The sequence below is a fragment of the Rhinoderma darwinii genome, chromosome 3, assembly GCF_050947455.1.
Source record: "Rhinoderma darwinii isolate aRhiDar2 chromosome 3, aRhiDar2.hap1, whole genome shotgun sequence".
NCBI classification, from domain to species: Eukaryota; Metazoa; Chordata; class Amphibia; order Anura; family Rhinodermatidae; genus Rhinoderma; species Rhinoderma darwinii.
Genome location: NC_134689.1, coordinates 320,838,127 through 320,864,467, shown reverse-complemented (window position 1 = coordinate 320,864,467; position 26,341 = coordinate 320,838,127). Strand labels below are relative to the sequence as shown.

The window sequence follows — 26,341 nt, the reverse complement described above, 5'->3', positions numbered from 1 at the left end:
TTCATTTGTCGTCACGAGTTGAGTATTCGGGTATGTTCCCACAGGCAGGAGACGCTGCAGATTTTCTGTAATAGAAAATCTGCAGTGGAATCTCAAAAATCTGTCGCAGAAAGTAGTGCGTCTTTGCTAAAGGAATCCGCAGTGGTTTTACCTGCAGATTTAGTGTGAAGCATTGATTATAGAAAACTCTATGTGCACCTGAGGTAATTGCTGTACAAACCGTAACACAACTTGCGCTTTTTAGTGGACCAAACACGCAGCATCTCTGTACAGAACACGCAGTGTAAGTTTTCATGCTGTGGATTTGAAAATCTCACCGCAGAACACTTTCCGCACTGCTTTTTTGCTATTTTTTTTCCGCAAAGTGGGCCTGAGATTTGGAAAACGTCGTCCTCTTTGCTGCTACTTTAAATACTGTGGAATTTCCGCACACAATTTTGTTGCGAAAATTTGGCAATGTTTTCACACTGTGTGGGAATTCGGCCTAAAAGTGGTTGTATGATTTGAAAAGTCTGCGCTTTTTTTTTTTTTTTTTTTTCCCAGAAACCGTGCCACTCTTGTCTCTGGGTTGTGTCTGGTATTGCAGCACAGCTCATACATGCATTGTCCATATTGTTTTTTTTTTCTCTATATGAAATCTCTTCATAAGGTGGTTATTGCACTCGACGAGAGTGACCTTTTAGGATTTCAGAGATTCTATATCTATTTATTTATTTTAGGGCTGGGCGATTATGACCCAAGTCAAAATCACGATCGAACATGTAACCTCGATAACTATTATTTAGGCCACACCTTTTCTGTATAACACGCCCCCTATTTGCAAGCTACACTATCGAATTAATATTTATCCCCTGAGCCTGCTGTATACTACTATATATATATTATACACCTTACACTGCCCCCACACAGTATATTGTACCCCACACATTATAATGCCCCTATAGCTGCCCCATACATTATAATGCCCCCATAGCTGCCCTCCACACCGTGTATTGTCCCCATAGCTGCCCTCCACACCGTGTATTGTCCCCATAGCTGCCCTCCACACCGTGTATTGTCCCCATAGCTGCCCTCCACACCGTGTATTGTCCCCATAGCTGCCCTCCGCACCGTGTATTGTCCCCATACCTGCCCTCCGCACCGTGTATTGTCCCCATACCTGCCCTCCACACAGTATAATGCCTCTCTAGCTACCCCTATAACTGAAGGCGCAAATGCAGATGAAACCGGGGGGAAAAAAAATAGAAGAAACCGAAATGCACAAGACAAGTTCGGTTAATTCGGTTATTTTTCGATTAATTGCCCAGCCCTAATTATATATATATATATATATATATATATATATATATATATATATATATATATATATATATATATATATATGTATGTATGTGCTTCAGACAGAGCTTCAACCACAAGATTCAGTTCTGAAAGCCAGTTTGTCAGTAAAGGTGTACTTGCACTTAAAGTGTGATTGTTTAACAGGAATTTCCAGCTTATGACCTGTCTAAAGAGTCACACCAGTGTGACTGAGACCTGTACCCCAGGGCTACACTCACTGAAGGTTGTAGGTAAAATGACTTCCGTGCATGCTGCTTTTTTTTAATTAATTTTTTTACCGCAAGCGGCTGAAAACCACCGTGGGGGAAAAAACTCCTCCCATTGAAATCAATGGGAGGCCGTTTCGGACGTTTTTTGCCGCTGATTCCAACATGCTTTCCTTGTCAAAATCGGCATAAAAACAACTCTGTGTAAACTGGGCCTAAGGGTAGGAGAACACACCGCTTATACACTGAAAATTTTCCACAACTGAATTCATTGCAGAGAATTTGCAGCGTATTACAGTAGCAGCAGAGTGGATGAGATTTGAGAAACCGTTTATAAATTGACCTGCGGTGCGGTGGTTTTTTTTTTCTGCACCATGTCAATTTATGCAGCGGATATGCTGCTTTTCTGTTGCGGATTTTCACTAATTCAATAGGGAGGTAAGAACCGCAACAAAGTTGACGTTTCATCCCATGTGACTGCTGCAGCCAATCAAAGGCTGCAGCGAACACATGAACTACAGCATCATCCCAGGAGGCCGGGCTATACTCGGAGCAGAGGGATGTGTCGCCATGACCACGCCCGGGTGGTAAGTATAAACCTTTTTTTTTCTTTAGTAGTGTTTTTCAGGGAACTACCCTGCGGTTTCTAGGATGGTGTAAATTTACGCAGCGTATCCATCCTATGTGTCCAATCACTTGCCGCGAAAGTCCATTTCTTATGGGCTGATAGCAACAATAAGATTTAATAGGTTATTTGTCTATGTCCTGTGTGTGCAATGATGATAGCAGAGTTTACAACTTAACACCTTAACTCCCCAGGATGTGCCTGTATGTCCTGGTGCAGGGGTTGAAGTATAGAGTGGGCTCACGCGCTGTGCCAGCTCCATACGCTGCAGGTGTCCGCTCTGTATTACAGCTGCCCCCTTTACACTCACGGCCAGGAACAGAGATCGCTCTGTTCTTGGCTGTTTAACCACTTAGATGCTGTGGTCCATACCGACTGCGGCATCTAAGCTGTTAGACAGAGGGGGGCGGCCCCCCTCCCACTCCGCTACTCTTTTGCGGGTGCCGACAGTTGTCATGGCAACCTAGGGGCCTAATGAAGGCCCTCAGGTCTGCCTTTTTCCTGGCTCTGTTAAGTTGGTGTAACTGGTATTGCTGCATCCGTAAAAGTCATAACTATTACAATATAGCGTTATTTAACCTGCATGGTGAACGCCGTAAAAATAAATACAATTAAAATAGCCCAAATTTGCTTTTTTTTTCCCCCTCCACTTAGCTCCCCAAAAAAATTGAATCAAAGTCGCATGCACCCCAAAACGGTACCAATACAAACTGCAGCTTGCCATGCAAAAATAAGCCATCACACCGCTCAATGGACAGAAAAATAATATTAAGTTATGACTCTCAGAATGTGGGGACACCTTTTTTTTTTTATTTTTTTTATTTATTTTTTTTTAAATCGCTTAAGTGGTAAAACATAAAAAAAACAAAAACATAAATTTGGTATCGCCATAATCATATCAACCTGTAGAACATATAGTTTTTACTGCACGATAAATGCTGTAAAAACTAAACCGCCCCCCTCCCCCCCCCCCCCCCAAAAAAAGGAGATAGAGATAAAAAAAAAATATATATCAGTACATTAAATGGTGTCATGAAAAACGACAATTAGTCCAGCAAAAAACAAGTCCTCACACGGCTAAGTCGTTGAAAAAAAAATGTAAATGAAAAAACGAAAATTGGCTGTCTTTAAGGGGTTCATTAAAAAAGAAAATGTGCGCATGTTTTGTACAGATAGAGGGTGGTGCCTCAGAATCATTTCTTCTAATTGGCCTCTGGTACCCCCAGTCCAACACTGATGGGGAGTAGCATATGTATGTAGGCTTAAAGGGATTTTCCCACGAGGGACATCTATGACATATCCACAGGATATGTGATAAATGCGGGTCCCACCTCTGGAATGGAGACCCCTAAAATCTAGAATGGGGACCCCTAAACCCCGTTCTACCTCTGTGTGTTGGCTGATTTCCGACCATGAAGGTCCCATAGAACTGAATGGTTGTTACGGAAACCGCGTAGCTCGCATGCTACGCTGCTTCCGTAACTGCCAGTCACTACTATGGGAGTTACAGAAACAGCGTAGCTCAGCAGGCTACGCTGTTTTCGTAACTCCCGACCATAAAGTCCGGAAGTCAGTGATGGCAGACAAAGCTAGAACGGGGTTTAGGGGGACCCGTTCTAGAGATAGGTGCGGGTCCCAGAGGTGTGCTTCATATTACCCACCACACATGTGCCACATCACTAAAGGTGCATATGCTATTTGAGTAGATATGCCAGTCTTGCTAAACCTCCTCCACCACTACTTTTAATTCTGCAAATGGTGTGTAAGCTTGGTGGCCTGACTCATTCATTGAATCACTGAGGGTCTCCTCTTGTTAAAACCCCCAAAATATTAAAACTGGACCATGTTCATTTTCACACTGTTTTCAGATAGGGGAACATGCTGTATATCTACGTACTAGAATCTTCTATAGAAACTTAGATATTCAGATTATCAAGTGACTGGTTTTCTAATGGCCCATGAATGTTTGTCCTAAATAACCTATTCCAAGGTAGGATAACTCAGGGAGAAGTACATCATAAAAGGCGATGCCTATATTATCAGTCCTCTTGAAGCTCCCCTGATAAAGGTGTTTATAAAAAGATAAGCATTGTTCGGACCTCTTGATTCACTCCAATCCGACTTGTCATTTTTGTGTCCATGGTAAGTGCAGTTTATTTGGAATTGTTATCCTAAGCACTCTGGTGAAATAAATCATCTGAATGAACCTTTCATTGTTTTTGGTAACTCCTTCAGTTCCGCATTTTTATTTTGTCATCTTCACTCAATTTTAAGTATGACAGAAGGGCTCTTGGAATGAATCAAGTGTTACACCCTAAACCAGGAGAATGTTCAGCTGCGCGGTGCTGGTACAGTGACTCACAAACACTTTTAAAGGTAATCTTTGTACTCCTGCTTGTACATGGAGTGCTGCGGGGCTGGTCACATGATATAGAGTCGTATCGGCCTCAAAGAAGACTGCAACTAGACTTCCGGTCCCCCGCCAGCGCTATAAAAATCTGAAAGTCTCCGAATCAGCGCGACGGGGAATTGTAATGTATATTCGTGAGTGTACTCGCATACTGCACTGAGTACACTACTAATAATTTTTGGTCCCCACATAACCATCAAAATACAGTCATTTTTGGTTAAAGGGGTTATTTATTAAAAATGTTTTTGTTTTTCTTCAAGGACATACTGAAGCTTCTGATATGCCCACGTATATTGCTCACCTACTGAATTTCCTAAAACATCATCTTGGATGGCAGGAGCCGGTGCACTTCTGTGAATGGGTGTCCCTCACCTTTATAGAGCAGGATGATGACATGTTGGAGGTAGCGAAGAGTTTGCTTCAGATGTACCTACACAATCCAAGGTAAGCAGAATCTTCTCTCACCTCATAATGGTGTGTTGTATGGATTCACAGTGCCTTGTGAAAGTATTCACCCCCTATGTGTTTTTTTTTCCTGTGATGTTGCATTACAATCTTAACCACTTCCTAACCAGAGGCTTTACCCAACTTCCTGACCAGGCCCATTTTCAAGTTTTAGCCATGCGCCATTTTAAAGGCAAACTGTTATACTATTACTCTTCTTCAATCTACATGTTTTTTGTGTTTTTCTCAGACTATATTGGGCTGCGGCCCCTTCAAAACACCTGATCAGCAGGGTTGCCAGGAGTCGGGGCTCCCACCGATTTAGATATTGATGGCCTATCCTGAAGATAAGCCATAAAATTTTGGGGACTGGAAAACCCCTCCCCCAAAATGACTTATGGAAATTAGACACCCCCCCACCCAGGTATTCATTAACATTCCAAGCATGTGGATGAGATTTGCCGTGTACTGTAATCCGCTGCAGACGTTACCTGCGCAAATCCACAGATAAATTCTGCAGCGAATCCACCACATGTAAAATCACCCTAAGGCCTAATTCACACGAGCGTGGCGCATCTCGTACGTGAAAAACTGCAGTTTTTCACGTCCGAGGTGCATCCGTGCTCAGCGCTGCGGGACGCGATGTCTCGCATCCCCCATAGATGAGTCTATGGAGTGATGCGTGAAAAGATAGGACATGTCCTATTTTCCCACGGACTCTTCACACGGTCCGTTGAAACAACGGCTGTGTGAACGGCCACATTCAATTACATAGGTCTGTGTGATGGCCATTGTTTCAACGGCCGTCCCCCGGACATTTAACTTGCTCGTGTGAATCCAGCCTAAGGCCGGGTTCCCACGTAGCGTAAATGCTGCGGAACGCAGTGTGGAAATTCCACAGCATTTACAGTAGCAGCAAAGTGGATGAGATTTAGTAAATCTCTTGCCCATGCTGCGGGGGGAAAAAAAGCACAGCGTAAACTTTAATTGACCTGTGGTGCAGAGTTTAAATCCGCAGCATGTTAATTTATGCCGCGTTTTTAGTTTTATTTTCGGTTGTGGGTTTTCCCCATTGAATTCAATGGGGATGTGAAACCCTCAACAGAAAGCGAAGTTTTGCCGCGTATTCGCAGCGATTACGCCACAAAAATCGCAACTGCAGGAAAAAAAACCATACTTACCCAGAAGTCTGTTTCTTTGTCTAGTCCAGCCTCCTGGGATGACGTTGCATCCCATGTGACTGCTGCAGCCGATCACAGGCTGTAGCTGTGGTCGCATGGGATGAAACGTAATCCCAGTAGGCCAGCCTGGATGACATTACATCCTATGTGACCGCCGCTGCAGCCAATCACAGGCTGTAGCAGTCACATGGGCTGCGGCGTCATCCAGGGAGGCCGGACCGGACTGCACAGGAGGGACGTGTCGCCATAACGGCCTAGGTAAGTGCAAACGTTTTTACCGCTGCTTTCTGCAGCGAAAAATTTGTCCGGCAAAACGCACCACAACGTGGTGCGGTTTTTCAGACTGAACGTATTGCTGGTTTCAGGTTGGATACGCTTCACGGTTTTTACGCAGCATATCCGACCCGTGGGAACCAGGCCTGAGGCTGGGGCTACATGGTGACTTTGGCCGTGGCATAGGCCGCACAGCCAAAGATCGTGATGTCCGATAGCCTACAACGCAAGTAATGAGAGTCAATGTGGCCGCGTTGTGACCTCAAAGTAACTGCGACACGACCGTTTGAATTTCTTGCAACTGTCGTGTCGCGACACAACTACATTGACTTTTATTACTTGCAATGTACGCTACAGGACGTGGTGACCTGTGTAGCAGATAGACAGATAAATATATTTTATATTTACAGGGACAGCTGTATCACAGAGCGAAATACGGGGAGCGACAAACCAGCTAACTCTGCAGGACGTTATGGAACGTCCTTGCAGAGTGAAGTACGGACCGTCCAGACATTTATAGTCTAGGGGCGGTCCGCAACTAGTTATATTAAAGCGGCTTTTTGGAGGGTTTGTACCATTTTGATTTATACAAAAAATGTTACTGTGTCACAAGACAAAAATCTGATCTTTAGGCTGGATTCACACGAGCGTGGCGTTTTTGCGCACGCAAAAGCCACTTAACAGCTCCGTGAGGCAGCAGCATATGATGCTGTGTGGTTTTCAAGCAGCCGCCATCATTATGACACTCCATTTGGATGTTTGTAAACAGAAAAGCATGTGGTGCTTTTCTGTTTACATTCATCCTTTTGACAGCTGTTGCGCGACTCACGCAGTTCACACGGAAGTTCTTCCGTGCGTGATGCGCGAAAATCGCCCAAAGAACGGACATGTCGTGAGTTTTTCGCTGCGGACTGACGCGTCGTAAAAATCACGCACATGTATGAACGGCCCCATAGACTAATATAGGTCCGTGCGACACGCGTGAAAATCACGCGCGTTGCACGGACGTAATTCCCGTTCGTCTGAATAAAGCCTTAAGGTAGGAACACACTAGGCTTTTCCGCAACAGGTTTCATTTTGGAAAATCCTTAGCGTAGTATAGTAGCAGCAAAGTGGTTTAAATCTCATCCACACACCGCTGAAAAAATCTGCCAGGAAAAAAAAACAAAAACGTTCAAAAATGGACCTGCGGTGTTTTTTTCTTAAGCTGCAGTATGTTGATCTATTTTCCGGAACTGCTGCATATCTGTTGCGGGTTTTCCGCATTAAATTCAATAGGGAAATAAAACCCGCAATAAAGAGCCATGTGTTGCACTTTTACGGTGGAAACGATACATTTCGCTGCAAAAATTTAAAATTGGGGGGTGGATTTTTTTTATCTGAAATTAATGAAAAGCTTCGTACTAAACACTGGCCATAGTCCTAGTGACGTGATCCTCTCTTCTGAGCACAGCCTGGACTCCTGGGATGACTTTTCATCCCAAGTGACTGCTGAAGCCAATCAAAGGCTGTGGCGGTCACATGGACTACAGCGTCATCCCAAGCCGGGCTGCGCTTAGAAGAGAGGGAAACGTCGCCATGACAATGCCCGGTTGGGAAGTATAAACTTTTACTCCTGCAGGATTTCCGCAGCGGACATGCTGCCCGAAAAACTGTACCACAATTTGGTGCATCTTTTCAGATGGAATTCCTAGCGGCTAGCAGGGAGGACACGCTGTATAGTTTTAGGGAGCATATCCGTCTAGTGAGTTCGTAGCCCTAATGTGCAGAAGTATTCACCCCCTGAAAGTCAATACTTTGTGAAGCCGACTTTTGCTGCCATTACGGGTACAAATCTCTTGGGCTATATCTCTAGATGTGCTAAATTAATATAGACACTGGGACTTTTGTCCATTCTTCCAGACAAAATTTCTCCAACTCCCTTTGAATTAGATAGGTTGCATTGTGTACAGCAGTGTACAAGAAATGCCACAGATTCTCTATTGGATTGTGGTCTGGGCTTTTAACTGTCTTGGAATGGCCTAGTCAATGTTTCCCCTTAAACCACGCCAGTGTAGCTTTAACAGTATGTTTAGGGTCATTGTCCTGGTGGAAGGTGAACCGCCATCCCAGTCTCAAAGCCCTGGCAGACAGAAACCAAGAATTGCCCTGTATTTACTGCCAACCATCTTTCCTACAATCCTGACTTTCAGTCCCTGCCAATGAAAAGTATTCCCATAGCATGATGCTGCCACGACGATGCTTCACTGTGGGAAGTGTTGTTGGGGTAATGGGACGTGTTGGGTTTGCGCCACACATAGCGTTTCCCATGATGGCTAAAAAGATACATTTTAGTCTCATCTGACCAGAAAATCTTCCATGTGTTTTTTTTGTTTTTTTTTAATTTTTATTTATTTATTTTTTTTCTCCTGCCCACTCTTCCATGAAGCCACTCTGTGGAGTGTACGGCTTTTAGTGGTCCTATGGACAGATACTTCCATCTTTGAAACTCCTTCAGTGTTATCGTTGGTGTCTTTGTTGAATCTCTGATTTAATGCCCTCCTTGCCCTGTCTGTGAGGTCTTTTGTTTGGCTGCTTTTTCTTGTCAGGTTTGTAGTTGTAAAATCTCACTGCAATTGTAAAATACTTGTATCCAAATCTTTAAACAATAATCACTGACTCGTTGGTGGACTTTTATTGAATATACTTTAAAATTATTTTCGATTTTGCTCAGCGTCCAGTTCCACGGCAAAAATTCTAGGTGGAAACCGGGCTAAGATCACCTACGATGGGGATAATGGCAACACTGTATCCGTACTGGCCGGCTTCCAGCAATATGGATTGCCCCTACATTCTTTGAAACCCTTTTACGCAGGGATATCTGTCTGCTGCAACTATTCCCCTCTGCTATAAATTCACCCTGCCGGGTGTATTCATGTCACTGAAGCAATCTATTGTCAAAGTCTCCTTTTCGCAAATTAGGACGAAGCTTTTCTGTACATTCAAAGACAGCAGGATACCTAAGTGACCAGTCATGATCTGATACATCATAAAGGGGATCCAAGATGTCTAATTCCAGGGTATAGAAAGGCTTCGTCCTAATTTGCGAAGAGTAGACTTTGACAATAGATTGCTTCGGAAATAATCCCAATGGATTTTCAGATTGAAATCTATTAACCCTTTGGGTAGGGATGCACGATGCATAAGGAACAGCGATGCTGTTTCGATACCGTGCACCCTCAAACGGTTCAATACAGTTTTTTCATGTATTTCGATACTAAGCTGTGCGGCCGCACAGCTTAGTATAGTAACACATGAATGTATGAGAGCGGGGCGGCGGCTGTGTGATACATGTGTGATATAGCCATTGCCCCGCTCCTGAGAAGTGCACACGCGGTCAGCATGAGGTGATGCGGCCGGCACTGCACTAATGAGCGCCGACACTTTAGACAGAACATGGGGTTGTTTTGCAGTGCGCCCGCCATGTTCTGTCTAAAGTGCCGGCGCTCATTAGTGCAGTGCCGGCCACATCACCTCATGCTGACCGCGTGTGCATTTCTCAGGAGCGGGGTAATGGCTGTATCACACAGCCGTTATTCAGTGCTTGCGCTGCCGCTCATTAGTGCAGCGCCGGCCGCATCACCTCATGCTGACCGCGTGCACACTTGTCAGGACCGGGGCAATAGCTGTATTACACAGCCGCTGCCCACTCTAACAGCGGAGATCAGCGAAACCTCATCGCCGCTATTACCCTGAATGCTGCAATCAAAGCTGACCGCGGCATTCAAAGGGTAAATGAGAAGGGGCGATGCCCTCTGGATCGAGGGACATACCATAGATGGGCAGACAGCCCAGGGTCCACTGAAGGACCCCAGGGCAGTCTTACCATATTTCCTGTTAGGGCATACTTAGTACACAGGCAGTTGTTAGGGCATACCTATCAGTACACAGGCTAATGTACTGGCATATAAATATACCGTAATAACACATTTACAGCGTCATTTATGTTTACGCTGTTATAAAATAAACTGCTTTCTTTCACTTACTACTTCATGCCTCAAATTAATATGAATTTTGAACCTCCATGTGCCTCACATTAATAGTAATTAACCCCATCATGTACCTCACATTAACCCAATGTTGTCCATTATGACTGAGAAACATGATGGAATTAATTACTATTCGTGTTGGGCACTTGAAGGTTAAAAATTCAGAAAATGGAAGAACTTTTTTATTTATTGTTGGCAATAGTATCGTTTTGGTATAGAGTATCGCAATACTACACGAAGTATCGGTATCGAAGTCCAAATTCTGGTATTGTGACATCCCTACTCTGGGGTTTAATGAATCTATATCCTTTGTGCCCTTTATTTGAGTTGTCACTGCTACTGGTTGTATATACATCTATACTCACCCCTTGTCTTTACATAGTTTATCTTTATCCTGATATCTACTGATAAAGGCTACATGTAAAAGTGAATTGTACTACTTGTGGCCACATGTTATTCTGGGCTTGGTTATGATACAATGCATAATGGGACTACTTCTAATGGCTGTAGCGATATGTATTTGTTGAGCTATTCGTGATATTAATGCTGGTAGGTCTTATTAGAATTCACCACAGTGGTGGGCTGGAGTCTACACTCCCGATGCGTAGGGGATTAAATAGTGGGACCTAATTGGTTTCAATAATATTGAATATCATGGAAAACAATGATGAAGTTTTAGGACCTATAAAGGTGATCTATGGGAGAGTGAGATACGTGAGCCTCTGGCCGTGTATCCATAAAAAGGAGGATAAGCGAATAAATATCCATGTAGATGGCATTGGAGAAAAGACAGTGCTATATGGATTACCAAAGAAAAAGTCGTTCATATAATATTAATTGTGTATCGTGAATTCAGATCACAGGAAAGGTTAGATTAGAAGTTTCAGAAATCTTCTATCGATAATGGGCTAGCGAAAGTAAGCCAGGACGGTTTGTATTAGTAACCAGGGTAATGGTTGAGCCCCGTGGGTGTGTATTATGACACGCATAGAGGTAGAAGTCCAATTGGCTCAGCGGATGTAGTAGGAGGAAACCTTGACACGTGTCACCGAGATGTGGGCGGAGCTGAGCCTTTTATATATTCAGCATTTTGGCCGCCGCGCGCAGCTCTTATCGTGGTAGCCAGGGTTTACCACTAAAACTTTGTTGCTAATCTATGTGTGTATGTTTGAGAATGATCCAATAAATCTCCTGAAGTATCTGTGGGTCACACCACAGGCGAAATGCATAGAGACATTGTGACATGAATACACCCGGCAGGGTGAATTTATAGCAGAGGGTAATCTTTGCAGCAGATTGTGAAACCCTTTTAGGCAGGGATACTTAGGAATGTAGGAGCAATCCATATTGCTGGAAGCCGGCCAGTCTTCACACGGTGTTGCAATTATCCCAACGTAGGGCAGGCACTGATCGCAGGAGACACTGATCAGTGTCCTTAGCCCTGTTTCAACACAGAATTTTTTGAGTGAAACTGAATGAGTGATAGCAAAAATTTTACGTTTATTTATCCACTAGAGAGCCAGTGATTACAGGCTTGTAGTCGTGCTATATTCTTTCCATTTTGTTGTCATGGATTTAATTCTGCTCTGTGGGATGTTCAAAGCTTGATTGATTTATTTATATATATATATATATATATAATATAATATAATATAATATAATTAATTATTTATTTTAATAAACCGGCCCTGATCTATATTTCCCTACAACTTTGTCTCTGACCTGTTTGGAGAGCTCCTTGGTCTCCATGTTTGCTTAGCGGTGTTGCAGACTCAGGCCTTTCAGAACAGGTGTATTTGTGGTGAACTCATGTAACACGGATCACACACAGGGGGACCTTATTCAACTTACTATGGGACTTTTGAAATTAGTTGGTTTGACCAGACCTTATTTAGTGGTTTCATAGTAAAATCCATTTTAATTCGTGGTTTTAATGTAAAAAACAAAACCGGAATAACACCAAGGGAAGTTGAGTACTTTCGCAAGGCACAATTTATCTCCTCCAGAAGGAAGAAAACTCTCTACAGTGTTGCCTGTAGGTGACTACCTTGTATGTCAATGTCCAACCCTTTTATACAAGAAACAAGACTCCGGTTATGGCCTCTTTTACATGGCCGTATTTTATATCCGTACTTGTAAGCCAAAACCAGGAGTGGAACCTACACATAGAAAAAGTGTAATGGAAAGATTTATAACTCTTCCTTGTGTTGTATCCACTCCTCGTTTTGGTTTCCAAATCCAGACGCAAAATCCGAGATGCCCATCTGTAGACGACACCATTTCAGAGTTGTTGCTCATCAGATTCGATCAAGGTTCTGGTTGGCTGAATAAGATGCCGTTGAAGCAGCTCTTGGAAAGTACGGATTCTCCCAGGGATCATTTGCCTTAAGACTTTCTTCCAACTGGATCTCCGCAGGGAGAATCTGTGCCTTCCAAGAGTTGCACTGATGATTTAGTATACCGTCTGTGGGCCCATACTGCACATAGGCAGTGTGGCTCCGCTTTTATACTGAGCCATTCGGATATTTCTTTTCTCACGGATTCATACAAAAAAAAATGTAATTGTCTTGCAGCTTTGCATGCTGCGTAGAGCTTCATGGAGTCGCTATACGGCAACAGACCAGTAAGAACTCTATGTGCGGATTCCAGGGTGTTACAAATGTTCTAAAACCGCCCTTTCTCCAAGGTGCCAAAGAAGAGAACTTTCACTATTTGCATGCTTCCTTGAACTTTTCTGCACGGCGTTGAACAATGAGAAATCTGGAGACACAACAAGGCTAGATTACAATATTAACAATAAAAAGCAAACTTTATTATATTGGCCATCACAAGATAAAAACAGTAGTACACACAATTAAAAAGGAGAGTGTGGAGAAACAGCGTAAATAATCCAAGTTATACGCTAACACAATATGAACATCATGTGATGTGGTAAAATACAGAAATCTCCATCCAAGAAGGATGTGTCCTAAGCCAAATGGTAAAGCAAGAAAACAGAAAAGGCCATAGATGTGTTATGCACCTAGCCAGAAAGCACAAAATTGTGCACACCTATGAAAATACAAGGCTAGGACTGCACAAATAGACCCAAAAACGGCCCTATTTCATGGGCTAAGAGAAATGCACAAACCCGTGGATTGCATAGTGGATCACACTTTCTATTATTCACTGATTCTTTCACATTATATATATATTATATATATATATATATATATATATATATATATATATATATATAATCTATTTTTTTTTGTTTTGTTTTTTGTTTTATTCCATGGCTTTTATTGTAGATTAAAGTGAAGTTTTAAAGTGTATGGTGCTTTGTATGTTAATATATATATACAGTGATGTCTAAATTTTATACTGCTGTTGAGAGATAGATCAATATATATATGTATGTCTAAATGGGATGTTAATGTCAGGGTATATACATCAACAGTTCACATATCCTATTCAAACACCTATAACACAGTCATTTGGGATTATTTTGAACTTTGGCTGCTGTGCTTCATCACTGGTACTTATCCTCCACCCCTTATTTTGGGGTGGATAGTCCCATCGATGTATACGGCATCCCTACTTTATATACTTCTCTATTTATATGTCTGGGTTTCTGCCACATTTGCCAGGTTCCAAGATGGCTACCGCTCTTTCCCTATATATCAAGTATGGCCACGTCAGTCCCTCCTCCAAACTGTTAGGTGCGCACGCGCAGTGCGTACTCTCATGATGCCTATGTTTAAGGGCATGACTTCCGGCGCTCGGATAAGCGCCGGGGGGGGCATTATGGCGCCTGCAAGCACGAGTGCAGCCCCTTTCCTTTCTTTACATCCCTGGACCTCTGCAGCATGGTAGGCGTATTTTTTCCTGTGATTATAATACCCATAGGCTGTGTATACTTTGCATCCATTGGATGTTGTTACAATCCCCTCCCCTTGTGTTCTATATTTAAAGTGACCATTATCCCATCAGTCAGTACCCCTTGAGAAAGCTGACGGCGAAATGCGCGTTGGGGGCGGTCTGTGTGGAGATGTGCATTTCTCTTAGACCCAAAAACGGCCCTATTTCATGGGCTATTTGTGCAGTCCTAGCCTTGTATTTTCATAGGTGTGCACAATTTTGTGATTTCTGGCTAGGTGCATAACACATCTATGGCCTTTTCTGTTTTCTTGCTTTACAATTTGGCTTATGATCCATCCTTCTTGGATGGAGATTTCTGTACTTTACCACATCACGTGATGTTCATATTGTGTTAGCGTATAACTTGGATTATTTACGCTGTTTCTCCACACTCTCCTTTTTAATTGTGTGTACTACTGTTTTTATCTTGTGATGGCCAATTTGCTGTTATGTGCAATATAATAAAGTTTGTTTTTTATTGTCATGGTACATAATTTGTGCTATGTGTCGCTTATTTTTTGGATATACTAGCTGTCTTCACAGTCATTTATAGGTATTGAGTTCTGTTTTGCGATCTCGGCAAATGCCAATGGTCTATAATTGTATAGGTTTTCATCTACAATATTAACAAGCATGTTTTTTTTTTTGTTAGACTACACTCTACAACTAGTGATGAAGAGAAGGACACTTGGAAGTTACCATCACATCAGTGCGGGATCAATCCCCACTGTATCTTCTTGTTCCTGTTAAAGAACGTGGCGTTTGATGCATCAGTCCTGCTGGACTTTCTGATCTCCTCAGAGACTTGCTTTCTGGAGTATTTTGTCAGGTATTTGAAGCTTCTGAAGGAAGACTGGCCTCAATTCTGCTTAAACTGCACCTTTCTTGACAAATCGACCTCTCTCCAGTTACCTGGTGTGGCCAATGTCTCTGTCTGTCCTCTGCAGACAGTGGGCAAGCCACGTGCACAAGAATGCATTCCCCGTCCACACGTGGATACATCTACTGGGTCTGGTCGAAATAATCAGCTGTCACCTCGTTCTCACCAGTTTCACTCTGAAACCTCCTCTTCTTTAGGTGCTCTTCAACGCCTTGTAGACTATGACAGCTCCGAAGATTCAGAATCCGAAATGTCAGGCTGTGAACCTTGTCTAGTTGTCACACACCGTGCAGGGGCTGACAGATCACCTAAACCTATGGAGCAGCTAGGGCTGACGGAAATGTGTTCGGTATTCAGTACCACATCAGCAAATATGCAAGCTGCAACCAGTACATGCCAGGCTATGGGCATTAGGCAGAAATCGGCACAATGTCTGGTAGATCTTCAGGAAGCCGTTAACAGACTCCATAAAAAGAAGCTGTTTCCGTACAACCCGTCTGCATTACTAAAGCTACTCACTTACGTGTGTGCTCTAAGCAAAGAATAAATGTGACATGTAAATCATTGTCCACGCATGTAATCTGGATCTATTCCCCAAAAAAGTTTGTTTTTATTTCTTACTGAAAATTGTAGCCAGATATTCTCTACTTTTGCTAGAAAAAGCTCAATCATTTTATGGGCAATCCATCAATAGACAGGCTATCTTTTACCTCCGGATTCTGTAGGGCGATCATTGAATAACTAATGAAAAAAACCTGCATTCATATGTACTAGTTCCTTCCACAAAGCGTCTTCTTGCACTGACTTCATTATCCGCAATAACATTTCTGACAGTTGTGAAGATCAGAATATTTAGGCCATGATCTAAATTTGGTTCAAACTAACCTGAACCTGGTGCTATAATTTGCTGTTGATCTGTGTCTTACACAGTCGCACTTCTTGTTATCAATGTCTTGTAGATGGGCACCATGTGTGGAATACTGGGACCAAATTCTTGTTGCTTGATGTAATTTCTATTTACTTAAAACATTGACGGCTTGTCGACTGCCTGTTACAGTAATGTAAATTGTCTTCATGGAAATAAAAGTAGTTGAAGTAGCATTTGGATTACGTCAATTTTATACTTTTGTAGAGAATAAAAATAATTTCTTAGGCAGCTGTAGATGTACGCTGCGTAGCCAGAAATGATTTCCCCTCACTGCTGCTTTCCGTGAATGTGCATTTTGCTCTCTCCGTACCTGCTGAGTGGCCTGAGTCTTCCTGGGGTGGTGTATAGCCGCTCTGAGTTCTCCCTCCCTTGTCATAACATGCAGTCAGAGGTAGAAACTGCAGCTGCATCCCCCTACTCCTTTTTTTTTTTTCCTTTTTATGGTTCTACAGCGGACAGGTTTTGGCAGATTTTGCCTGCGTTTTGTAAGCTCAAAGCAGTATTGGATCCAGGAGACTAGACCTATATAATAGATCTATATATTTCTTCTGTTTTAGGTTCCGGTCCCGGTTTTGACTTAAAAAAAAAATGCATGCAAAATCTGCACTGTGGGAACCCAGCCTAAGGCTACATTCCGAAGAGTGTGTGCAACCTCAGACTTGAAGAACGTCTGTTTTTCACGTCTGAGATGCACCGTGTGGGACGCGTTATCACGGTTCCCTCAGACTAGAATCTATGGAGGCATGCGTGAAAACGCAAGAAAACACAACGTCCTATTTTTCCACAGACCCTTCTCAAGGTCCATTGAAACCATGGCCGTGTGAACGGCCCAGTGAGATGCATGTGTCCGTGTGACAACCGTTTTAACGGCCGTCACACAGATAAGTTGCACGCTAGTCTAAATGAGGCCTTGGGGTACAACCACATGTAGCGTTAAGGCCTCATGCACACGACCGTGTTCGGTCCGTGATATACGGTCCGCATGTCGGCCGCTTGTCCCGGACCGTACAAAGTACAGGGAGCCGGGCTCCTAGCATCATACTTATCTATGACGCTAGGTGTCACTGCCTATCCACGTAACTACTGTCACACACTAAAACATGATTACAGTACGGGACAGTAGTTCCGCGGACAGGCAGTGACCCCTATCGTCATAGATAAGTGTGATGCTAGGAGCCCGACTCCCTGCACTGTGTTCGGTCCGGGACATGCAGCCGACATGCGGACCGTATATCACGGACCGAACACGGTCGTGTGCATGAGGCCTTAGACTATGGAAATTCCACAGCATATTACAGTAGCCGCCGAGTGGTTGAGACTTGAAAAAACATCGTCCATACGCTGCAAAACAAAAACTTCAGAACCGTGCAGATCTTCCATTTGCAGCAAGTTAAATTTATAATTTCATATATTCACATGTATTACTGACTGATGCAATATGTATGGTTGAAATGTTTTAGCAGAGATTAAGATTAGCTTGTACTAAGAATGGTTGAGGGAATTAAATGCCATAGCGTCATAAGAAAGTCAATGGATTCCGTAGGGTACCATTGTCTCCACTGTACGGACCGGTGCTTCCAGCCTTTTCGTTGTTCTGCTCCTCTGAACAGAATGCCGAATGTGAACAGGGTCTTGCATTGTAACTTGATTCAATTAATCTGCAGACTTTGTTGTTTAGGGCCTGTTCACATCAGCGTTTCTTCCCATTGAGGGGTTCCGTCTGAGCTTTCAGTCGGGGGGAACCCCTCAACGGAGAGGCTAACTGAAATCTTAGCTTCCAATTGCATCACCCTTGATCTCAATGGTGATGGAAACTTTGCTAATGGTTTCCGTTGTTTTGATGGAATCCATAGCGCGGTCGACTGCGCTATTGTCAAAACAACTGTACCCTGTCACAATGGTGACAAACGGAAACCATTCGCAAAGTTTCCATCACCATTCAGATCAATGGTGACGTAAACGGAAGCTAAGGTTTCAGTTAGCCTCTCCATTGAGGGGTTCCCCTGACAGCTCAGACAGAACCCCTCAACGGAAACCAACGCTGATGTGAACAGGCCCTTACATTTATTGTAACTATCTTTTACCGTTCCTCCAGCCCCTCATTTCCACATGCACTATTTTAATTTTAAAGCATAAAGAATTTTCATAGAAAAAAAGAGCTTGTCCATGAGGCTTCAAACATATTCACTGCTATATAGGTATTGTTCTGGATGTCCTTGCTATGTTTTTGAAGAGGTGCACTTTAAGATCTGTTGAATGTCACACATTAAGGCTACGTATGTTTGCTCTCCTTCAACTGAACAACTTCTACAAACTTATCAGTAGGAGGTGGAGGAATGTTCTGAACAGCGAATTCTTTAGTGCTCCCACAGCAACACTGACCAGTTATTACTCTACCTCATTTTGTCGCTTATTAGAATTATACTCCACATCAAGTGCTCTAATCTATGTACGCCACAATATCAAGGAGTCCTGTTTATTTGCAGAAAACACATTCTGCTTCCTGCATAAAGAATTGTGACGTATTTAACTGGTTAATGTACGATACGCAAAACACAGATTACGAGTCTCCTGTATCAAAACAGAGCAAAATGCGTTTCTGCTGGTTTTAGGTTGGTACAAAGGGCACACATTTTATAACACGTGGGCAAGATCACTGGAATTGTGCCCGGTTAGCTAGCTCAATTTTCTACAAGTCGACTACAAAATACATGAAGCTCACTGAGCTGCATATATAGAGTTCAATGTACAAAGATCACCCATAAGACAAACTGTATGTGCAAGCCTGTGTACGGTGTGTAAATACATCCTGCCCATAGAGCAACATCTCAAATTGGTGTTTAGTTTGTAATTAATTCTGGAGCTAGACCTAGACTTTTGTTTTGTAGTGAGCGATAATCCCCGATCTATAGGAATGCATTGCGAAATGGGTAGCTCTGAAATCCCAGCATGTGGATTTAAAACAAAAACCCAACAACGCTAACCAGTCAATCACTTGACTGGAGCGATTTTAAAGATATTTTTTTTGAAGCTACTCAATGCATTGGTATAGACAGCGATTTTATTTCTGGAGTGAGATAAATAGCCCGAGCCTAATGTAGTCTACTACAAAACAAATCTCTAGCCCCGGCCTAAATGTTAGGCCTAATTCACACGACCGTGTTTTTGCGGCCGCAATTCCCCCGAAAATCCACGGGAGAATTGCGGCCCCATTCTTTTCTATGGGGCCGTGCACACGACCGTAGTTTTTGCGGTCCTTGCACGGCCCGGAAACAATGGCCGCGGCCATGTGCATGTCCTGCGATTTGCGGGCGGCCTGCGGCTGACAGTCCGCAGCCGGCCGACCTGAAAATCACGGCCGTGCACATGGCTATGGTCATGTGCATGAGGCCTTAATTCCATGCAATCATTAAATGGGGTTCCTTCAATGAAGCTTGTATTGGGGCTCCTGCAGTGAATAATAGCTTGTCCAGGGTAATAAGCTTCAGATACCTAGAGGTGAAAGAACCTATAATACCAAAGAGCTCACACACATGTACATAGATAATGGTCACTGGTCAAGCAAATTAGAAAGTAATCTTTAGTGTAAAATCTGAGTGTTTTAGGGATTTGTGATTATTAATTATGGTTAGAGCTCGTATAGGGGAGGGAAAATTCTTTACCTATATAAACCCCAATTTAATTTGCATGCAAAAACTGATCAGTGCAGTCCTGCGGTTTTAACATTTCTTTAACACATGCACCTGTAAATGTAGGTGAGAGGGTTTGTCCCCTACTGGACAACTGATGACTCAGGGTCTCTGTACTAGTACATGGGTACTGGTGTGGCCATGTATTGTCAATACAAAGATATCTCTTGTCCTTGTACTTGACACAAAATATGTTGCTGCTAGAATGTGCCCTGCTCTCACCCCTTGTTTGCCCAAGCAGAGTCTTAGGGAGGCCTCTCAGATTTCTTCTAGCAGTGCTGCAGTACTTCTGGAAGCGAGGCACTTGGAGTGGGACGCTGGTATAAAAATTATCCAGGCAGAGGTGGTAGCCCTGGTCCAGCAGTGGGTGCACCAAATCCCACACAATTTTTGCATTCTGACCCCACAGGTATTCTGGGGGCTGAATACTGGTGTCCTTCCCTTCATATATCCTAAATTTGTAGGTATACCCTGATGCACTCTCGCACAGCTTATCATCTTCACGCCATACCTTGCCCTCTTACTTGGCAGGTACTGGCGGAATTGAAGCCTCCCTTTAAAATGTACCAGGGAATCTAACAGAAATACACTTCTCAGGGGGTGTATGCTTGGGAAATCCGGGCACTGAAATGGTCTAATAGGGGTCTGTTTTATACAGTCAAAACTGGGGTCATCTCGGGGTGGGCACTGCTCATTATCCGTATAATGTAAGAAGCGAAGTATTGCCTCATAACGCATCCTGGATATGGCCATATGGTACATTGGGGTGTGGTATAAGAGGTCCGTGCTCCAGTAGGTCCTAATGGACGGCTTTTTCAGAAGCCCCATGTTCAAGTGAAGTCCCCAGAACTTACCCAACTCTGCTGCGTCTACAGGGGTCCACCTGTGGGATTGGGCATAAAATGATGTGGGGTTCTTAGTAATATATTGTTGGGCATATAAATTTGTCTATAGAGCTTATAGCCTCCCAAAGTCATCAGTGAAGTACAACTTGAAAAAGTCCATTTCACTGAGCCCTGCCTTATTAAATTTGATCCCTGGGCTGCCTGTGTACTCGGGGCTCATAAATGTCTGGTGTGGGGGTCCAAATGGGGTCCCTTCGCTCTGTAGTGGTGGTCCTGGGGCGTCTCCTAGGGGGTTCCTCTTCTTCATCACTGGCTGAGGAGTCGCACCAAGAAATGAATATGCCTCTTCGGCAGTAAATGTCCATTGGGACATGTTTGTTTGCTTCCCTAACTAGGAGCAATAGGCTGCTACCTAAACCAGCCAAAAAAATTGGTGCTTTTATAGAACGAGTGGGCATCCCTGAGACTTAACCTAACTAGGGCAAGGGTTCCTTACACTAAACCTAAGCAGATTTTATTTGAACTTCCCTGAGACTAAATCTAACTACGGTGACTATTCCCTGACAGTAAATCTAACTACGGTGACAGGTGCCTAACGCTAAACCTAACTAGATTATTCCGAGCTTCCCTGACGCTAAACCTAACTACGGTGATGGACTCTTAACGCTGGATCTAACTACGGTGACGGATTACTGATGCTATACCTAACTACGCTTTTTGACTGTTCCCTGACACTAACTAACCCTAATACTAAACTAACCAGTTAAATTGTCTAAACTAACAAAAAATTTTTTAGTTTTATATATTTTATAAAGAAAAAAATAATCCCCAGGGACCAAGAAATTGGTCCTGAAGACTAAGTGGTCAGTGATAGATCACAAGGAGGAAGGGTACAGGAGTGGGTAGTGGATAGGTGAGGTGGGAAGCAGAAATAAGCAAGAAAAGTTTGGTGTTTTTTTTGCTTTTCTCTCTCTTCTCACAACCGCTCTGAATGCCTCATTAGCGTGAAGGGGTTAAATAAAAAAATTACTTTGATGCAAAACTGCATGAGTTCTCTGTGTGTGTATAAAGTGGTATTTTGACCATGTGCCAGGGGTCTGTAATTTAGGTTTATTTGCACGTGTCATGGCTACCAGAGGTGCAAAATGTCCAAAACCTCCTGGCAATGAAAGTCAAAACAGGATGCAACCGGACACAAAAATAATCCAGGCTGCTTTTTCCTCTCCTGTTTAAAAACAGGATCCAGGCTGATCCTGTTTTTTTTTTTTTAGGACAGGAGAAGTCCATGGCAACAGGATGCAAAGATGTGGTGTGAACCTAGCCTAAGCGTTGATGCAAGCAACATAGTCAAAAACTACGTTTTCATGTACATGAGGGGGCAAGTCTCCTTTCAATAACCATATATTATGGAATATTTTATAGAATACATCCAAACTGGTGGATGGGGGACAGTGGAAGTTTTTAATACGGTTTCCCAAGAAGTGAAATTTGCAACACACACATCTTACAAATTCATTATAAAATGCTCTTAAATTACCACACCCTGCCAACAAACCAGCTAAAATCCAATGCTTTATTATTTTTGTGGTTTTATTTACACATGGACAAATGAAAGATAGAAAATTAGTGTGTAAATGTTTGAGACTGGCATCAAATGTGTGTATCCAGGCCAGGCCGCGCAGACAACACTGTGTTTACAGCTTATTCCCTCCAGATTTGGTCTTCGTAGACTCCTGCAACAAACCCCAATGTGCAACTTGGTTTTTTTGGGGGGGTAATACTGCAAATCGTAGAGCATGCATCTAACAGCAGCGGATTCTGCTTTTCATGTACATTAAGGCAGCACGTAACTACAAACTGTATAAAAGGACTTCAGGAACGGGAACTATAGTAAAAGACGACGAGGCCGAAACTTCCAAATTCAGCAAAGGCAGATTATAGGCTAGTAGCTATTTTTGGGCTTTAGAAATAAGCTGTGGTTATAATGCCAAGTATTCATTGGCTAAAAGTCTTATAAAAGTTGCATATGTATTAAAGACCTATGTTCTTTGCGGTTTGTGGAAAGCAGGCACAGAAGTGATGTGTCAATGGCAAAAGAAATAGCTAGCGCTTCCTGTGGTCATTTCTGAAATAGACGGGTAGAGTTATATTGTCGTCCCCTCCCTCACAACTCATGTATGAGGCCACAGCATGCGCCCAGCTAATCTGGTGTGTATTATACACAGAGCTCCTCTTGTGTTCTCGTACGTGGTATAAATAGAGCCAAGGAGGAGGTGGGGGATACAGTATCCTCATCTTCAGTACACTGTGAAATTAACCCTCTTGTGCAATAAGGACAGGAACGGAGGATCCAGCGCAAGAGTTGTCAATGAGGGTTTAGTGCAATTAAAGCTTGTTCCACTCTTCATAGTTTGTATCCAAAAGGAGAATGTTTCCAAGCCGTCAGTCATGGTTGGCATCAGCTCTACTTGCCTTCTGGAATACACTAAGAAATCCTGCCCCCACACAGACAAATTTTGTAAGTTATATTCCGGGAGAAGACACTGATACTTTAGAATACTGTCTTCTGTTGTCTCCTCCGGGATAAAACATGTAGTTGTTTAAAAAGTTGCTTCTATAGTATAAAAAAAACAAAAACAAAAAAAAAACAAGCTGTCACTTTAGGTGTATTTTTTTTCTTTTAAGGTTTGGACCTGTAAATTGGCCGGAGCTTGTTTCAAACATAGTTGGTCCTAAAGGAAAAGGACCCTGCACCTTCTGATTGATGGTGCCCATCCAGCTGTAGTCATCTGCCCCTTTCCCCTGCTGGATGCCTGACTAGAAATCCAACAACAATGATTCTTTACTCTTTATTCTCTGTTTTATCAGGGATGGGGAGCGACTGTATAACGAGCTGCAAACCTAGCGGTCGTGCTGCCCGTTTGTGACACGCTTCTTGCCATCCCCATTGGATAATGGATGCTCCTCATTTTCCTCGCTATCATCTTCTTCATTGTCACTCCGATCATCACCAGACATCTGCATAAAGATAGGAAGAGTAGTTGAGAACATGTTTTCCCAGTGATCTCAACCTTAAGCTGAACCAATAAAGAGCAGGACGGTTGGTACTAATCCGATATCGGTAAAGAGCTTTTCTGCAAATAAAGCTTAATAGTTGTTTAATGAAAAACTATATTAGAAATTTGCAGAAGTTTAAGTAGAAATGTTACCATTTTCAAGATCTCTACTTGTGGTCAGGGAATGGAAACTTATTGACTATATGTAGTGGAGTTTGAAAACCTGTCCTGCTCTTGTCCACCTGGCACAGGTGCGCGGCTTACTACAACGTATCAGAGGTTTCTCTTGTAAGAAGCAGTGTGCATGTGTCAGTTGGACATGAATAAGGCTTTGTTCACATAGAAAAGCCCTGGAACCGACGAACCCCATAATAAGTCAATAGGGTCCATCGAGTGGCGGTGGTATCATTTGTATGATGAATCCAGTACTGCGTCGTGGTATATACAAAGCTGAACAGTCAAGTTTTCAGCCTCTGCAGTTAATACTTAATTCACTGGACATGAAATAGCAAACCGCTTTTCTAGCTCAGGGGTCACAGAAATCAGACATTGATCACAGATTGTAGTTAAATGCCACCATGTCCGTTACGAAACAACCCCTATGAACGAAACGATTTCCTCTCCCACCAGGGACCGATAAAGTTGTGAGAATTTATTTTTTGTGTAAAAAAAGATTGTTTCTACAAATGATAGGACAGATTATCTATATATAATAAAATGTGGTCAACCAGGCTTTTTTTTCCCATAGTAAAGGTTTGTGGAATAGAACATGGTGCCATTATTTGTGTATATAATTTACATAAGGATTGGCACCACTTCTAGAAGCAAAACCTATGTTGACAGCGACCAGATGACGCATCTGACCAGGGCACACTGTCAGATGTTACCCCCAGTGATGCTTCTTACAGGTTATGTCTATCATTTGACACGATTAAACACCCATGTTGGGACCTGTGCTCGTGAATGGTATGCTTTCTACAGACGGGCACCTCATTCCTGTGGAGGTTGCTGCTGAATGCAGAACATTCTTGTGTTCTTCTCTGAGAGCTGGTAAGTTTCCTGCTGCCAGTGCTTGGCTCATGTAAGTTCTGTGGCTTATTGCAAAACTCTGCTTTTAAATCCTCACTTGGCATATACACAAAGAGCAAAAAGCATAAGCCTCTGGATGCCTGCACATGCAGGGGACTTTGTTCCACCAGCTCTGAAATTTGGCCCCAGTAGAAGGGGAAGTAAAGTTAGTCAACTTACAATTTAACTTTAGAGTCAGTTTATTCAGAGAGACATAGAACGTAATCTTAACAGTAAGTGGCTTGTTACAATGAATCGATTAGAAAGCGACGAGTTGTGTGCATTCCGTCTCCCATAGAGTCTTAAAATGTGGCCATTGCCTTATTGGCTCTCAAGCCACATGTGGCACCCAGCACCCTTGGATGTGGTTCCTAGCCACTGCATACACTTTTGTATAGGAATGTAAAGTCTCACTGCCTTAAACTGACCATGGCTCGGACAAGTAGAATATACATTTTAAAGGGAACCTGTCACCAGCATTTCACCTATTAAACCAGAAATACCAGGTGGTAGTGGGTGAAAAATCATTTCTATATAACCTATAATTGTCTTCTTAGTTGGCTCTGTAGCTTTAGTATTCAGTTTTTTAGTGTTCCCATCATGTATGCAAATGAGCAGAAAAGAGTCAGATCTTCGTTTGAAAAGAGTCAGATCTTCATTCCTCAAGTCTTTCCGAGTTTACCCCGCCTTCTTACTTTTGATTGACAGCTCCTCTCCTTCCCCAGCACACAAAATCCTGCGCTTGTGCATGGATGTCCTATTCTGGGGTGTGCGCACAAAGGGACACCGGATTATTACGATAAAAAGCGCAAAATAATTACAGACCGTTATTTACAGTTGGAGGAGGAGTTTAGGAGAGGGGATAACGGTAATGAACTTTTTATAGCAGCGGCCAGTGAGGGATAAGTAACGTTCAATAGGTGAAATGCTGGTGACAGGTTCCCTTTAAGAGAGCACAAGGCATAAGTAGTGGCCAAGCTTCAAACTTATCACAGGGTTAAACAATGGATTGGATGGTTTAGAATCAATCGTGATCTGCTAATAAATGTAATATCTGTGGCCAGATTGAGGCCCGATTCACACGGCAGAGGCATGTGCAGGACGCTTGTACAGTCACATGGAGTACATGCGGCTGGGTACTGCGGAGCCATGGGCACCCCGTTTAGCATTGTAGCTTCACATTTAAACTTAGTCAGTGATCGTCTGCAAACAGCAGCACAGGAGGAACAGGATCAGGAAACATGTTACAGCCCGGTTCACTCAGGGCAATTTAATGCAGCTTTTGATAAATTTTGAACCAAAAGTATTTATCTTCCTCATACTCCTCCCGGTAGGATCAATTAAAACTGCATAAAACTGTCCTGTATGAAACCTGGCCATATTATTATTCCACTACCCTCATTCCAATTTCTTATTATGGAGTAGAGGGGGGTGGGGGTCATTTTGTCTCACTATCACCTGCTATAT

At 43.0% G+C, this 26,341-nt stretch overlaps 2 protein-coding genes across 4 annotated transcripts in view; one reads left to right on the top strand and one right to left on the bottom strand.

Annotated features, from left to right (window-relative positions):
• LINS1 (lines homolog 1) overlaps positions 1 to 16,387 on the top strand; it is a 32,787-nt gene extending 16,400 nt beyond the window's left edge. For both annotated transcript variants that reach the window (XM_075855285.1, XM_075855284.1), the window contains exons 7-8: positions 4,843 to 5,026; positions 15,061 to 16,387. In XM_075855285.1, coding sequence (XP_075711400.1) covers positions 4,843 to 5,026; positions 15,061 to 15,835 — 959 coding nt within the window. In that variant the 3' untranslated portion in view covers positions 15,836 to 16,387. The remainder of the gene's footprint in view (positions 1 to 4,842; positions 5,027 to 15,060) is intronic.
• A 5,922-nt stretch (positions 16,388 to 22,309) lies between these two features.
• CERS3 (ceramide synthase 3) overlaps positions 22,310 to 26,341 on the bottom strand; it is a 91,645-nt gene continuing 87,613 nt past the window's right edge. For both annotated transcript variants that reach the window (XM_075858253.1, XM_075858252.1), the window contains exon 11: positions 22,310 to 23,768. In XM_075858253.1, coding sequence (XP_075714368.1) covers positions 23,652 to 23,768 — 117 coding nt within the window. In that variant the 3' untranslated portion in view covers positions 22,310 to 23,651. The remainder of the gene's footprint in view (positions 23,769 to 26,341) is intronic.